Below are 14,218 nucleotides of genomic sequence, written 5' to 3' on the forward strand. Positions count from 1 at the left end.
ACTTTACATCAGAAACCAGGGATGTACTGTATGGTGACTAACATAATATAATAAAAAAAAATTTTTTTTAACTACATTTAAATTAAAAAAAGAAAAAGAAAAGAAAGAAAAACCAGAATTGCAACCTATCTCCTGACACATGGAGGAGACCTCCCAGGCCTCTGGAGCTCTCTCTAACCAGGGCACACACTGAATCAGGCAGCTGGGAGATTAGGCAAGGTATTTTTGTTTCAACTGATCCCTGGGATTATTAGGAAGCTGCTAGATTTTTAATCCTTTCTCTTTCCAGGTTGAAAAGGTCACCCATGGGGTATCTAACCTTAGATAAATTCTTCTCTATCAACTACTTTTCAACATCAATCCACAAGGAAGCCCCTCTTAAGGAAATGAAATAGAAAGAGAAGACAGGAATAAGGCATCCCCCACAACTAGCAACAGACATCTTTGTTCAAACGACCTGCTTAGTGTGCGTGGGTGTGAAGGGGAGGAGGGGGTCAGGATGGGCCCAGGCTCTGCTTCTTCCGGGGGCCTGGCACAGGGCTGCCCACAAGGAAGGAGTGTCTTCTGTTACCTGTCCAGAGTCACCTAGGTGCTGTCCGCCAGCCTCCTCCCTCAGAGACCTGTCGGCCACCGGGCCGTGTCCCTCCCCAATGAAGAGGTGCTGGGTGGAATGGGACCCTCAGGAGCACCTGCAGGGAAGGCTTCTTGGCTCTAAACCCTCTCCAGGTACCCCACACTCCCGGGATGACCCCATCCCAGCTGCTTGGCCTGGACTCTCTGAATCACATGCCGCCTTGTCTTGGGGCGGGTGGGAGTGTGGAGCCCTGGCGCCTTGCTATGTGCTCCCTTTCCGCCCCTGCAGCCAAGTGGTGTCTGGACACCCAGGAAAGCCCTGCATAGGATACAAGGTGCCTGAGGACCAAATGCCCTGTGGGTGGAAAGAGGGCGAAACGGCCCCCACCCTGTGCTTTGGGAACTGAGATCTGATGTGTGGGAGCCTCAGGTCTCATCCTAGCGGTAGTGGTGACACCTCCTTCCCCTGCAGCTTCCCCCAAGGGCAGGGCCTTCCCCGCCTCAGACGCTCACTTGGGCAGGAGCAGGGGACTGTACTGACCCTTCACTCTGAGGGGCCCCTTTGGCGGGCCCAGCGGTGGCCAGGGCACAGGAAGTCCGATTTGCTATTCGAATGTGGCTGGAGGGAGGAGCACCCGGACTGGGGCTGCAGCCTGTGGGATGATTGTGCTCTGAGCCAGGTTTTCCGGGAATAGGGCAACACTTCCCCTGCCGTTCCTGAGAGCCAGCTCCTGGCTTCCTGGCTTTCTCCTTGAGGAGGGGGAGTTTTTAGGAAGCTTTTATTTCTGCAGCTTATATCCCAGATGAAAGTGCTCCTGGCAGTTCTGTAGCCACCTCCTAAGCTCCCGGACCCCAAGCTCTTCTTCTTTACCCCAGGTAAACTGAGGGTATTGACCAGGTGACTGCTCAGGCTCCTGCCAGCAGCAACAGCCTCCAGTGGAAAGTTACTACAAGTTCTTCAGGATACTACCCGCACCCATACACACACACACCTGCCCCCCAAAACTGTGCACTGAGGCAGGGCCACGTTGGGACTTTAGAGAGCCCTGGGCACTTTTGCTTTCATGGGCTCCTTCCTCCATAAAAAATGTTAAAAAGCATATTTTATAACTGTATTGGTATGAGGCGAATATATAACTATATGTCTTCAAACATTTTCTTCTACCTAACATTGCATTTTTTTCTTCTGGTTTTAAAATAAATTAAAATATTTTCAGAGGCTTCTAAGTATCATTGTGAGCATTTGACGCTATGCCTCCTCCACCTGGTGGGTATGTCACCCCTGCATTGAGGGACATACAGGTGGAAGGGAAAAGAAAGAGACTCAGCCAGGAGGAAGGGTCTAACCTCAGCAGGAATGCGACCTGAGCCAGTCACTTGCCCTCTCTGGGCCTCGGTTTCCCCATCTGGGGAAAATAACACTATCTACCTCATGGAGTAGTTGTGACGACTAAAATGAGATCCCGTACGGACATACCTTGCTTAGAATGGTGCCCGGCACAGAAAAATCACCATGAGAGTGTTAGCTGTCCTTAATAGTACTGTGTATTACTGTTCTAGCCGCTTAGCGGACCCTCTACCTCAACTGACACTACGAGAAAGCCTCCTGCTGACAGGGGCGGCTCAGACCTCCTGGAGCAGATACAGCTATTTTAGAGATGCTTATTCAGGAAAACTGTTTTCCTAAAATTCCCTGTCAGGGGGGAACCAACACCGCTGGAGAGACTGCAGCCTCCCCCCCTGAGCCCACGGTGAGGGGCATTCCTGGGCAGGAAGAAGGACCACGGGGCCAGAATCTGCCTCCTCCTTTTATCCTTCTGCTCAGCAGGTGTCAGAGCTCAGGGATTGAGTGGGAGGCTTTGAGGCCTTTTAAAATGCAAAGGCCTCTGGGATAAATGAAGGTCTAATCCCTTAACAGTCACACAGAGGAGGGCCTGACAGCTGGGTTTTTCTAAGGGGACCTTGAACCCCTACGTGTCAAGGGCTTTACACACATTATCTCCTTTAATCCTGACAACCCCCTCCCCCAGGCGATGAGGGTGTAGGGATTACTGTCCCCATTTTACAACCCAGCAAACAGAGGCTCAGAGAAGGTCTGCGACTTGACTGCAGACCACCCCTACCGCCCCGGGCACCTAAGAGAAGATCTGGAAAGGAAGAGAAAGGGAAAGGGAAGCCAGCTGGCCCAGGTGGGCTTGGTGGGGGGCGCCCACTGGCTGAAATGCTCTGGGCCTCAGTTTCCCGAATCCACAAGGGGGAAGCATTGGCCCCATATCTCACACATTCTGCTCTTCTCACCCCACTCCCAGCCTGGTCAGAACAGATGGCCAGTTCCTTTCCTGGCCCGCCCGTGGCGTTTCTCCAGTTCCTGGAAGGGACCGCCACCAGCCTCGCCACACCCCTCCCTGACCCCAAAGCAGCAACGCCCCCTTGGGAGGGGACTTGTAAAGGGTTAAACTGTTGCTGCACTGAAGGGCAGGTGGCCTTCAAAACCCCAAATTCCCAGCTAATCAGGGTGGCTGAGCAGGGGAGCCACGTGGTGTCCAGACTCTCCAGGCTGGCTCATATTGTAGGAACAGGGACTTCGCAGCAGCAGGCAGGTCCTCTCTGGATGCAAACAGCTTAGCCGGCAGCAGGACTTCCGTCAGCACCCTTCTCTGCCCCCTTCCCTGCAGCTCTGCTCTCCTTGGGAAAATGTGGGACTCTGGAAGCCAAAGTGGGCTTATCCGACTGTGAGCGGGAAAATCAGGGCCCCAAGGGAGGGCTGTGCCTGCGGAAACAGGACAGAGCGGCAGCAGGCAGCCCCGGGGAGCAGGCCCACGCCGGCCAGGGCAAGCGCTCGGGCCTACCTCCAAAGGCGGGCCTCATGGAGAAGTCGTGGTCCTCCACTCTGAGAAGGGGCTGAGGTTTTCCCTTGCGGATTTTGGTCACGTCAAGGTTCTTCTTAAACAGGTGACTGCAAAGACAAGCAAGAGACATTTTTTCAATGGCCCACAAGGGCATTTGTGGGGACGACCCCTTGCAGGACTACCTGTTAGACACCATTTCTCCACCACTGAAGGCTACACACACACACACACACACACCCTGTCCCCTCCAGGTCCTCACAGGCAGGTCCTGAGGATGAGACCCTTCTAGGGCCTTCCTAAGGTAAGTTATGATTGGATGACAGCATTTGGGTTGAATGGTGGAGGATGATACTTTTTTTTTCGTTTTAAATGCTTCTTTTATGTTACTATAATATTGTTTTTGTAATCAATAAAATTCTGACACAAATATGGCGAAGTTTTAACATGCTGGTTTTATCCTCGCCAGACCCGGTGCTCCTTCCGTCAGTCCAGCTGGCAGGTGTCTGCACAGCCCACCCTAGAGCAGACAAGGCACAGGCCGTGGGGATCAAGGCCCCGTTGGGGACAGAGTTGCTCTGGTGACTCAGGCAGGTGGTGGAGGCCGGAGCCAGCCTCAGACTGCAGACCCGGGTCCACATTCTTTCCTTAACCCAGATGACAAAGGGGTCATTCTCTAGTCTCTCTCATCCACATTCACTCTTTCCAGATCTTTTTTATTTTTTGTTCCTCACCAAAGCCATACATAATCCGAAAGCAGTAAAATCCGAAATACTCTAAAGCAATATTCTACTGACATAATTATCACTAAACAAAAAGAAAGAAGAGAGGAGGGAGAAGGAAAGGGGTGGGGGGGAAGGATTTGTGTCTGACAAGATGTGAGATCTAATTCTTGACTGAAGAAACTGAACAACCTTATCGGAAGTCAGTGTTACTGTAAATTTTGTTATGTGTAGAATACTTAAGGATCTAGTAGGTGAAGAGATTTGGGGTTGAATGTTTGTTGTGCATTTAAATATACATCCCTATTTTACTCTCAGTGTTCTTATCATACTTCAGGGTTTTTTTTTTTAGAAAAATAGGCATATTTCCTGTTTAGACTTTGTAAGAGGGAAGTAACATGTTCCTCTCTCAAGGTTATGTTCTTTGAGACATCTTTCTATGAAGTCCTTAACTTTCATTATCTGTCAGCTCTGCCCAGATGGTGTAATTTCTTGGGAGGGCTAAAGCCGAGCTGATCACTAAAGTAGCCACTAGCTCCATGTGGCTGTTTAAGTCAATCTAAATTAAATTAAATTAAAATTTAATTAATAAAATAATTAATACTAAAACAAAATAATATTCATGTTATTTAATTATACTAGCCATATTTATGTGCTTAATAGCCACTTGAGGCTGGTGGCTACCATGTTGGATAGTGCAGCTCCATAACATTTCCAGAATCTCAGAAAGTTTTATTATGCAGTGCTGTTCTAAAGATTTGTCTGCCCTCCCCCATCCCCCCCAAGAAGCAGATTCCCCTATAAGCTGGGCTTCCCACCTTACAGCGCTACTCTTACAGCCACCTGGAGCTCCAGGCCTCCCAACCATTCTCCCCTTCCAGCGATGGCTTTGGCTCCAACAGCTTCTCTTGCTCTCCATCAAACTTGGGATGTCAACATGCATAAGGACAGCCATCCCACACTCCGGTCGCACAAGACCTCAATTCCTAGACTCAAATCCACTTGCTAACCACATTTCTATGGAGAACCTACTCTGTCCAGATGCGGTACTAGTCATGGGGAGGACATCTAGTCCCTGCCCTCACAGGGCTGATAACCCAATGGGGGAGATAGACAATAAGCAAGTGGACAGATAAATAATGTAACTTTAGAAAGTGCAAAGTGCCATAAAAATGTAATCAACCAGGATAAAGAATAAGAGGGAGATGGGTTGGGGTGGAAGGTGGTCAGGGAAGCCACCTGAGACCCAGAGGGGATGAGGGACAGAGCAAGTCATGAGATGATCTAAAGAACGTGCACTCTGAGAGAGGGAACAGCAAGTACAAATGTCCTGAGGTGAGTCTGGCTTGTGTGAGGAGAGCAAGGAGAAGGAAAGCAGTAAGAAAGAAGGTGGGAGACAAGGCCAGGGACAAGATCATGAGACCCTCACGAGTATAATACTGAGAGGGGAAACCCATGAAATTCTGAGCAGGGGAGTCATGAGGACTTGTTTAGGACCTGAGAAGATACCCTGGCTGCTGTGTAGAGAAGACTGAAGGGGACACAGTAGACAAGGAGACCGTCAGGATTCTTGCTGAGAACATGGCGCCTGGATCAGGGCGATAGGGAAGGGAGGTGCAGAGAAGTGATCAGATCTGAGGAAGGCCGAAAGGTCTTGCTGACGGATTGAGTATGGGGTATGAGGGAAAGAGAGGGGCGAGGATGACGCTGGTTTATGACTTGAACACCTGGGTGAATGGTGGGGGCATTGCCTGAGATGGCAGGTGGCACGTTTGTGGTGAAGGGGGTTCATCCCATTCTTAGCCATCTTGATTTTGAGATGCCTGTCAGATATCCAGGGAGAAGGTGGAAACAGGGTGGGGGGCACTGGGAAGCAGGGGCAGTGGTATTATGTTCACTTCCTTCAGCCTTGCAGGTCCCTAGGGTCACTGAGGGCTTGGCAGAGGAGCCCTCGACCTCTGCCCTCAAACACCCTCACCCCACCGTCCTCAGCATCTCCCTTTCCCAAGGCCCCTTCTCGTCAGCCTTCACGCTGGACTCAAGTCTCTCCTCCCTTGAACCCAAACTAAGCAGCGTGTCTCTCTAGACCACACGTCCTCCTCATGCAAAACGTATGGAAAAGCGGCCGCATTGCAGGTATGGTAGTTACGTTTGTCTTTAAACGTTTCCTTTAAAAAAAAAAAAAGAAGAAAAGTCTTCCGCTCCTAATAAATCCATAATCCTCGCGACAGCTGTGAGCCTCAGGCTGCTGCCACCGCGTCCCTCGTCACTCGCGCTTCCTGCCCCGCTTGCACCGGACCCGAGCCCGCAGAAGCGCTGGCTGCTGGCTTCCCTGCAACGCGTGCCTCTGCTAGAAACCTGCTCTTTCAGGACCGGCACTGGATTGTCCTTCTAGCCCCTGAGAGCTCATTCTCAATCTGCATTGTCGCCTCCCTGTCCTCAGCGCACCCCCTTAACGCTAACATCCCCGGGGCCCTGTCCCAGCCGCCCCCTCTTCTCCCGCCGCACCCTCCGTGGCAGGCTAGCCTACGTCTGTGGCTTCGGCTGTCATCAGTATGCCGATGATTCCTAAATCTGTGCCCCCTGCTCCCGATTTTTTATCCAGCTGCCTAACTGATGATCCCCCGATGGGTATCCCGTAGGCATTAAAACTCAGCACACCTCTAGTTGGGTTTGGGACACAGTTTGAAGTGGTCTAGGCTGCAGGGCGAGTGGGCATTCAATAAAAGGGGAAGGGAAGGAAGAGGCACGGGAGCGGACCGAGGGAGCCTGCGGGGCACTCAGGGACCAGGCAAGGCAGAGCCTTGAAGGTCATGTTAAGACTTCTGTCTTTATCCAAAGGTGATGGGGAAACACTCAAGGCGTTAAGCAGTTGGAGGAAGAAGCCATGATCAGAGTTGCTTTTAGACAAGCCTATTGGAAGGAAGTCCAATGTAACGTCTTCCTCCCAGTTAGCTGGAATATGGAACCCCAGTCGAGTTCCCTTGAAGCATGGTGGTCACTGTCAGGGTGCCTCCACGGAGCTTCCACTGTCACGGGCTCTGCCCCAAGCCGGCTCCAGAAGTCAGGAGGTACCAGGCCCAGTTCCCCGCACAGCAAGGGCGTGACAGGCCACATTCGACACCCCAGCAAAGACATCCCAGAAAGGCGGAGGAGGAGCTCAGCCTGAGGGATTAGCAGATCATAGACATTAAACTCTGAGTGCAGCAGTCGCCCTAGCCCTCTGCCTGGCGGGGAGCAAATCCCTGCTGGCCAGCAGTTTCCATATCCATTTAGAGGGGAGGATTAGGGAATGGAAGTCCCAGAATTCCAGCCCCCCTGCATTAATGAGGGCCCAGAACTGGGCTTTTGTTGTTGTTTTGTTTTTTAAAGGAACCAGTTACTTGATAACTCAGGACACTGATGTCCCCAGCCGTGGGCTATTTGTGTGAGTAGATGTCCTCAATCCGTCCTTCCAGTGCCCAGATGCCTTGGCCCGAAGACCCCAGACTCCAGGGGCCAGACCCTGAGTCCCAGCCCAATGCGGGGCAGCCAGCACCTCCACGGGACCTCAGACCAGCCTTGGGCGGGGAGAGAGGAAAAACGTGCTCACTACACCTTTGAGAGGCAGGGCTAGTGCCCCTGGGCTGAGGTTTATTTGGTAGCCATGACAGCAGGCTTGACGACCATGCCTGTGTGAATCACCCTCTCTTTGTGCAGGCCCTGAGCTGCGGTTACCCCCTCATTCCGGTGGGCAAGGTCTCACGACTACCCCTTTTCAGTTGGAGAAATGAGGTTCAGAAAGATCGGGCCATGGCCAGGGGAGCCATAAAACCAGGCCCCCAACCTGGTTTCCCTGACTTCCTGGCCCCACCTCCTTCGCCAGGCATCTGGAGAGGGTGAGGCTTACTGGGCAGCAGGAAAGCAAAGCTGCCCCTGGGCCCAGTACCACGTGAGCCATGATGCTGACCAAAAGAAGGATAGCCAGGGGGGCTGCAGAGCAGGGAGGAATATGGAAGCGGCCCCCAGGCTCTGGGACCAGGAGGAACCAGAGAATGTTATCCGGGGAGAGTCCAGCCCCCGGAGACCAGAGCTAGGTTCATTTTCAGATCTCCAGGGAGAAGGGCCTCTTTCGTGGGGAAAGCAATCACGTGGTCAGGAGGCCAACCTAGGTAGCAGGCATGGAGGAGTGGACTAAAGCTGGGAGGCTGGGAGGCTGGGAGGCAGAAAGGCAGGGAAAAGAGAGCAAATCGAGTAGCTAGGGGAAAATGGGTTCAGGTGGCAGCAGTTCCCTAAAGAGGGACCCGAAGGGTGGGACAACTGGAAACAGTTCTGGAAAAAGCACCTACTGAGCAGAATAAGTGTTTTGTGAGGGTGCCTTGGGCGGAGTGATACGGAAGGTATATAGGTTAGAAGAGATCCTAACAGTGTGTGTGAGAGAGAGAGAGAGAGAGAGAGAGACTGGGTGAAATCCTTTGTACGGTGTATGGTATGTGTGTGCATGACCGTGTGAGGTAGGAGGGGAGGGCAGGACTTCACAGAAAAGAAGTCACCCTGTGGAGATGAAGTGCTCTAGAAGTCACGGCATTTTGCTCCTGTTTATTCGTACAGCTTAACTTTTGTGTGTCAAGGACGGAAGTAATCTTTTAGTCAGGTGCGTGGCTGAAATTTCTCATAGACAGCTCTATGATTGTCTGAGCGTGCACATGCCCTGGTGGGTTTAGAAAGGCCCGGAATCACGTGCCCTGGTGTGACATGTTCTCCCCTCTCTCCCAGCCTCCCTTCAGTAATTATTTTTTATTGGTTAAATGTGTAGGTTCATCTTTTCTTCCACTTTAACACCTTCTGGGATGGATTTCAAGAAACTGTCCTCAGTCCTCAAGGGTCAGATTCGGTCTGTCCCCAAGCTCATGCAGGTGTCTGGGAATGACTGTGGGTCTTCCGAGGAGTGACACAGGTGTGACAGCCCAGACTGCCGAGTAGGATCCCTGAGGATCCCTGAGGGGCTCGTGCTGAACCCCAGGACTGTTCTCAGGGAATAGACAAGTCCATACAGCGCTTTTCCTGCAGGCTGAGTAGATCAGGAAACCCACGCTCCAGCCCCGCGGGGTCACCAGCCAGCTGTGTGAGTCACCCACGCCTGCCCACCGACATCTCAGCACCCATAAAATCAAACAGTGTTTCCCAGTACGCGCTCTGTAAAATATGAATCCTACAAGCTAGTCCAAAACGTGGGGTTTTTTGAGAAACTGCATAATTTATTTTCCTCTTCAAGATTCAGAATGTCTATTTGCATATAAATGTTCCGGAAGCTGAGCTATAAAGACATCTGTTTAAATGATCTAAACCAGACTTTCCAGAGTTTCTTTGACCCCAAAACCCCCTTTTCTCACAACACCTATTCACATTTCAGTCTTAGAGCTCAGAGGAATTGCTGGGTCCCATGACCCCTGAGGTTGCTTCCAATTCAACAGCCTGTGATTCTGCCAGCAGAACCGGGACGAGACCTGCAGAGCAGTGCCTCTTTCTGTCATCCTGGACAAGTTTCATCTGTTTGCTTTCGGCATGATTGGCGTTAGGCCCCGAGAGTAGGTACCTTGCCCAGAGCGGCGGTCTCCAAAGCCGGCGTATACCTGGGGGGCTTAAGATGGGCCACCAGGATGCAGAAAGTAGAGATTGTAACTCTTACTGATAGTTTTTATCTAAAAATAAGGAAGCAGGGGCGCCTGGGTGGCACAGCGGTTAAAGCATCTGCCTTCGGCTCAGGGCGTGATCCCGGCGTTCTGGGATCGAGCCCCACGTCAGGCTCCTCTGCTATGAGCCTTCTTCTTCCTCTCNAGGATGCAGAAAGTAGAGATTGTAACTCTTACTGATAGTTTTTATCTAAAAATAAGGAAGCAATCAATGTTTTACTTTAATATATATATGTATAATATACATATAATATAATATGTATAACATATATTACATATAATAGTATATGTATATAATTATAAGTAAATATATTGGAGGTACGATTTCAAAAAATTGTCACCGATAGCAGTGCCTGATTAAAAATAAAAGCCAGTGACCTAGAAAATGTGCCTCAATATATTAGTTTATATGCACAATCCCTGGTTCACAATGCTTAGTAATTGGAGAACAGATGTGTAACATCTCACACGTGCTGTCTGCATCTCAGCTGCTCGGTCTTTTCTTCATGCTGAACAGTCGTGTCGACATCAGGCGTGGAGTATCAAACAAACTTACTAAGAAACTTCGATTTGTAAATGTCATGATTTTCAATGCAAACTCTGGGCCTAACCAGTATCTTGGAAAGGTTCCATTACATCCTGCAAGAGCAGTTCCTGTTGCCCACACATGTATTTCTGATAACCCAGCCAATTTCAAATACCTTTTTAAGATTGAAACAGTGCAATGAAACCCAATACCATTATAAAGCTGTTCCCAATCAAATAATTGAAAGAGGACAGCTCTCAGTTACATTTTTTTAAATAGTTCAAACTAAATTCCTATCTACAGTCCCCCCGCCCCCCGCAAATTTCTTGAGTGCAATTACTCAGCAGGGCCCCGTGGTCCCTACAGGATGTCATCCTGAGGAACAAAGCAGCACAAGCCGAGAAGTACAAGATGTTTTACCCATGAACACTTCAACCACCTGCTTTAAATCAAAATGCTTGGACAAAGCCCAGATACCAGAACAAAATGCTCAACCCAGTCTGGCTTCGCTCTCTCGCGGCTTGTGACACTAGAGAATATTCGTGCTCCGGGAGAGACTGTTTTCCGTGAGGTGGTGGCCCCATCTACCTCTGGCTGGAAAATCAGCTCCAGCGGGACAGCGTGACCGCCAGCCCTCCTGGGAGCTGTCCCACAGGGCGCCGCTGCAGGTGACCTTCCTGCCCTCCCATCCACGCCTTTACCTTGGCTTGGCCATTTCCAGCTGCCCTGTCCATCTCCTCCTCTTGGGCTTTCTGCTCTCCACAAGAGCCGTCAGGCAAAACAGGAACAAGATGAGTCTTGTGAAATCAGGCATTCTGTGAACGTCTCCGACGCCACCAGCCGCTCTCCAGGAACCTGCCGCGGGGCCAACCCCCCCGCCCCGGGCCGCACCATGGATTCAGTCCGCAGCTTTGGGACGGTGCTTCTCCAAGGCGCTGCAAGAGCATGACTGCCAGGCTGATTTTCCCGAATAAATATTTGATAGGGGTGCTCATCCCACCCCACCTCCCACCGCACCCCCCGCCCCCGGCGTGACACAAACACCAAGGCTTTGCCCTCTCTGCTGCTTAGTGATTGGCCATTAGTCAACAAGTTTGTCCTCCTGTGAAATTCTGCTTCCGCTGAGTCCCAGAGCAGCTTTGGCTAAAACTGTTACATAAAAAAAAAAAAGAAAGAAAGAAAAAAAAAGAAAAAAAAGAAAAAACAATTAAACCTCTTGAACATGCCAGCTTTTTGCTGAGATCATTAATCCTTCCCTCTGGCTGCATAAAACCAGTCTGTCACATCCCCTAGGGAGACAGCTTGGATTCTGAGGGGATTTGCAGGGAAGACCTGATGGACAAGATGAGTGCATGAATGTGCTGGGGAAATGCTGAGTAAACACACAAATGACCTGTTTTCACAGGGTTGCTTTATTTCTCTAAGAAAGCATATTTTGCCTATGGCCAGGGATGCTTGCTTTCCCCCCAAACACACATCGTTTTCTCAGTGAAAAGACATCAAAGCATAAACCCCTTTTGATTTTGAAGGAATGTGTAAACCAAAGGAGAATTCATGATAATGTAAGCTCTTCTTAGCATGAGCATTAGATTAATTTGGGTCTTTAATCCTAAAATATATAATTTCATCAAAAATTACGCTTGATTCCTATCCTGGGATATGGAATTGTGAACATTTGAAATGTAAAGATACATGTGGTTATAAATAAGAGAATAAAATGTTTAAAAACTACTTATTACTTGCCTGCTGTGTCCGAGATGGAGAGGAGTTTAGTGTGGTAGAGACATAGGGAGATGAGGTTGGAGGGCAAGAGGAGTGATAATCAAAAGTCAACAGAATTGGGGTTTTAGTATGTGAGAAAGAAAGAGTCAAAAGAAGTTCTTTTGATTCCTTTAAGCAAAGTGGAATGACATGATCCAGTTTATTTTTTTTTTAAAGGAATTCCTAACTGGATCAGTTGGATTGGAGAAGATATAATAACAAAGGAGGATGAAGTCCTGCCCTAATGGAAGGAAAGATGGAAGGAGAAGAGGAGGGAAGACAGAAGAATGAGATAGTCAAGTTATTTCTGAAGTAGAATACATTTGCTGACTGAATAGAGTGGGAAGTAAGAGAAGGCAACAGAGGTATCTACGATTCTAGTTTGGAGGTAGGACTGATAGATGGTACCACCATTAACTGATATCCATTAGAGGTGGACCAGTTTGGTAGGGAGATGACATAGGTTTTGACTTGTGGAATTTGAGATATCATGGGACTTCCAGATGCCCAATAGGCAGCTGGAGAATAAGTAAGCCTGGAATTCAGGAGAAAGGTCTGGACTGGAGAAATAGATTTGGAGCCATCAGTGTACGGTGGTAGTTTAACCACAGGAAAGGGTGAGATCTTCCAGGAAAATAGAAGTCCCAGTATAAGCATAGAATCCTCGGAATCTATACTTTCTTTTTTTTTTAAAGATTTTATTGGGGCGCCTGGGTGGCTCAGTCGTTGTGCGTCTGTCTTCGGCTCAGGGTGTGATCCCAGAGTCCTGGGATCAAGCCCCACATCAGGCTCCTCCGCTGGGAGCCTGCTTCTTCTTCTCCCACTCCCCCTGCTTGTGTTCCCTCTCTCACTTGCTGTCTTTCTCTCTGTCAAATAAATAAATAAAATTCTTAAAAAATGTATTTATTTTGTAAAAAATTTTTAAGTCTTTTTTTAGATTTTAAAGTAATTTCTATACCCCATGGGGGCTCAAACCTACAATCCCGAGATCAAGAGTTGCATGCTGTACTGATTGAGCCAGCCAGGTGCACTGGAATCTATACTTCTAATGGATGGATGGGAAGCCTGAACAAAAGCATAGAAGAACTAGCAAAGGTGCTGGCTCTGGGATCACGCCCTGAGCCGAAGGCAGACGCTTAATGACTGTGCCACCCAGGCGCCCCATAAGTGTAACTTTTTAAGTAATGGCTTTATTGAACTATCATTCACATACCATAAATTTACCCCTTTATTTTTAAAAATTTTTAAAGATTTTATTTACTTGAGAGAAGAGAGAGTGAGAGAGAGAGAGAGAGCATGAGTCAGGGTTAGGAGAGGGGAAAGCAGACTTCCTACTGAGCTGGGAGCCCGACACAGGGCTCAATCCCAGGACCCTGAGATCATGATGTGAGCCAAAGGCAGATACTTAACTGACTGAGCCACCCAGGCGCCCCAAATTGACCCCTTTAAACTGTGGTGTTTGGTATATTCAGAGTGTGCAACCATCACCAGTATCTAATTTTAGAACATCTTCATCTCCCACCAAAAAAACCTCAAGGCCATTAGCAGTCACTCCCCCTTCCCTTCCTTTCCCTTCCCTTCAGCCCCTGTCAATCACCAGCCCACTTTCTGTCTCTATGGATTTGCCAAATGTGGATGTTTCATATACACGGACTCATACACTATGCAGCCTTGTGTGTCTGGCTTCACTCAACTTGATGTTTTCTTTTCTTTTTTTTTTTTTTCTGGCATGATGTTTTCAAGATTCATCAATGTGGTAGTATGTATTATAACTTCATTCGTCTTTATTGCCAACTAACATTCCATTGTATAGACAGAACACATCATGTTTATCTTTAGTCGGTGGGCATCTGAGTTTCCAGTTTGGGGCTATGAATAATAATGCTGCTATGAATACTTAAGTTTGTGTGAACATGTTTGTATTTCTCTTGGTGATATACCTGGGAATGGAAAGGCTGGATCGTATGGTAACTGTTTTCAAAGTGGCTGCCCCATTTTACATTCCCACCAGCAATGGATGAGAATTCCAACCTCTCCACATCCTCGCCAACACTTATGTTTTATTCTAGCCACCATAGTGGATGCGAAATGTCTTACTGTACTTTTGATGTGCATTTC

At 49.0% G+C, this 14,218-nt stretch overlaps 1 protein-coding gene across 1 annotated transcript in view; it reads right to left on the minus strand.

Moving 5' to 3' along the window:
* Positions 1–11,235, minus strand: part of GABRR2 (gamma-aminobutyric acid type A receptor subunit rho2) — a 37,894-nt gene extending 26,659 nt beyond the window's left edge. The window contains exons 1-2 of the mRNA XM_002922666.4: positions 11,041–11,235; positions 3,423–3,529 (exon numbers count right to left, since the gene is read on the minus strand). Coding sequence (XP_002922712.3) covers positions 3,423–3,529; positions 11,041–11,153 — 220 coding nt within the window. The 5' untranslated portion in view covers positions 11,154–11,235. The remainder of the gene's footprint in view (positions 1–3,422; positions 3,530–11,040) is intronic.
* Between the last annotated feature and the right edge of the window lie 2,983 nt (positions 11,236–14,218).

The sequence above is a fragment of the Ailuropoda melanoleuca genome, chromosome 10 (assembly GCF_002007445.2).
Source record: "Ailuropoda melanoleuca isolate Jingjing chromosome 10, ASM200744v2, whole genome shotgun sequence".
Lineage (NCBI taxonomy): Eukaryota > Metazoa > Chordata > Mammalia > Carnivora > Ursidae > Ailuropoda > Ailuropoda melanoleuca.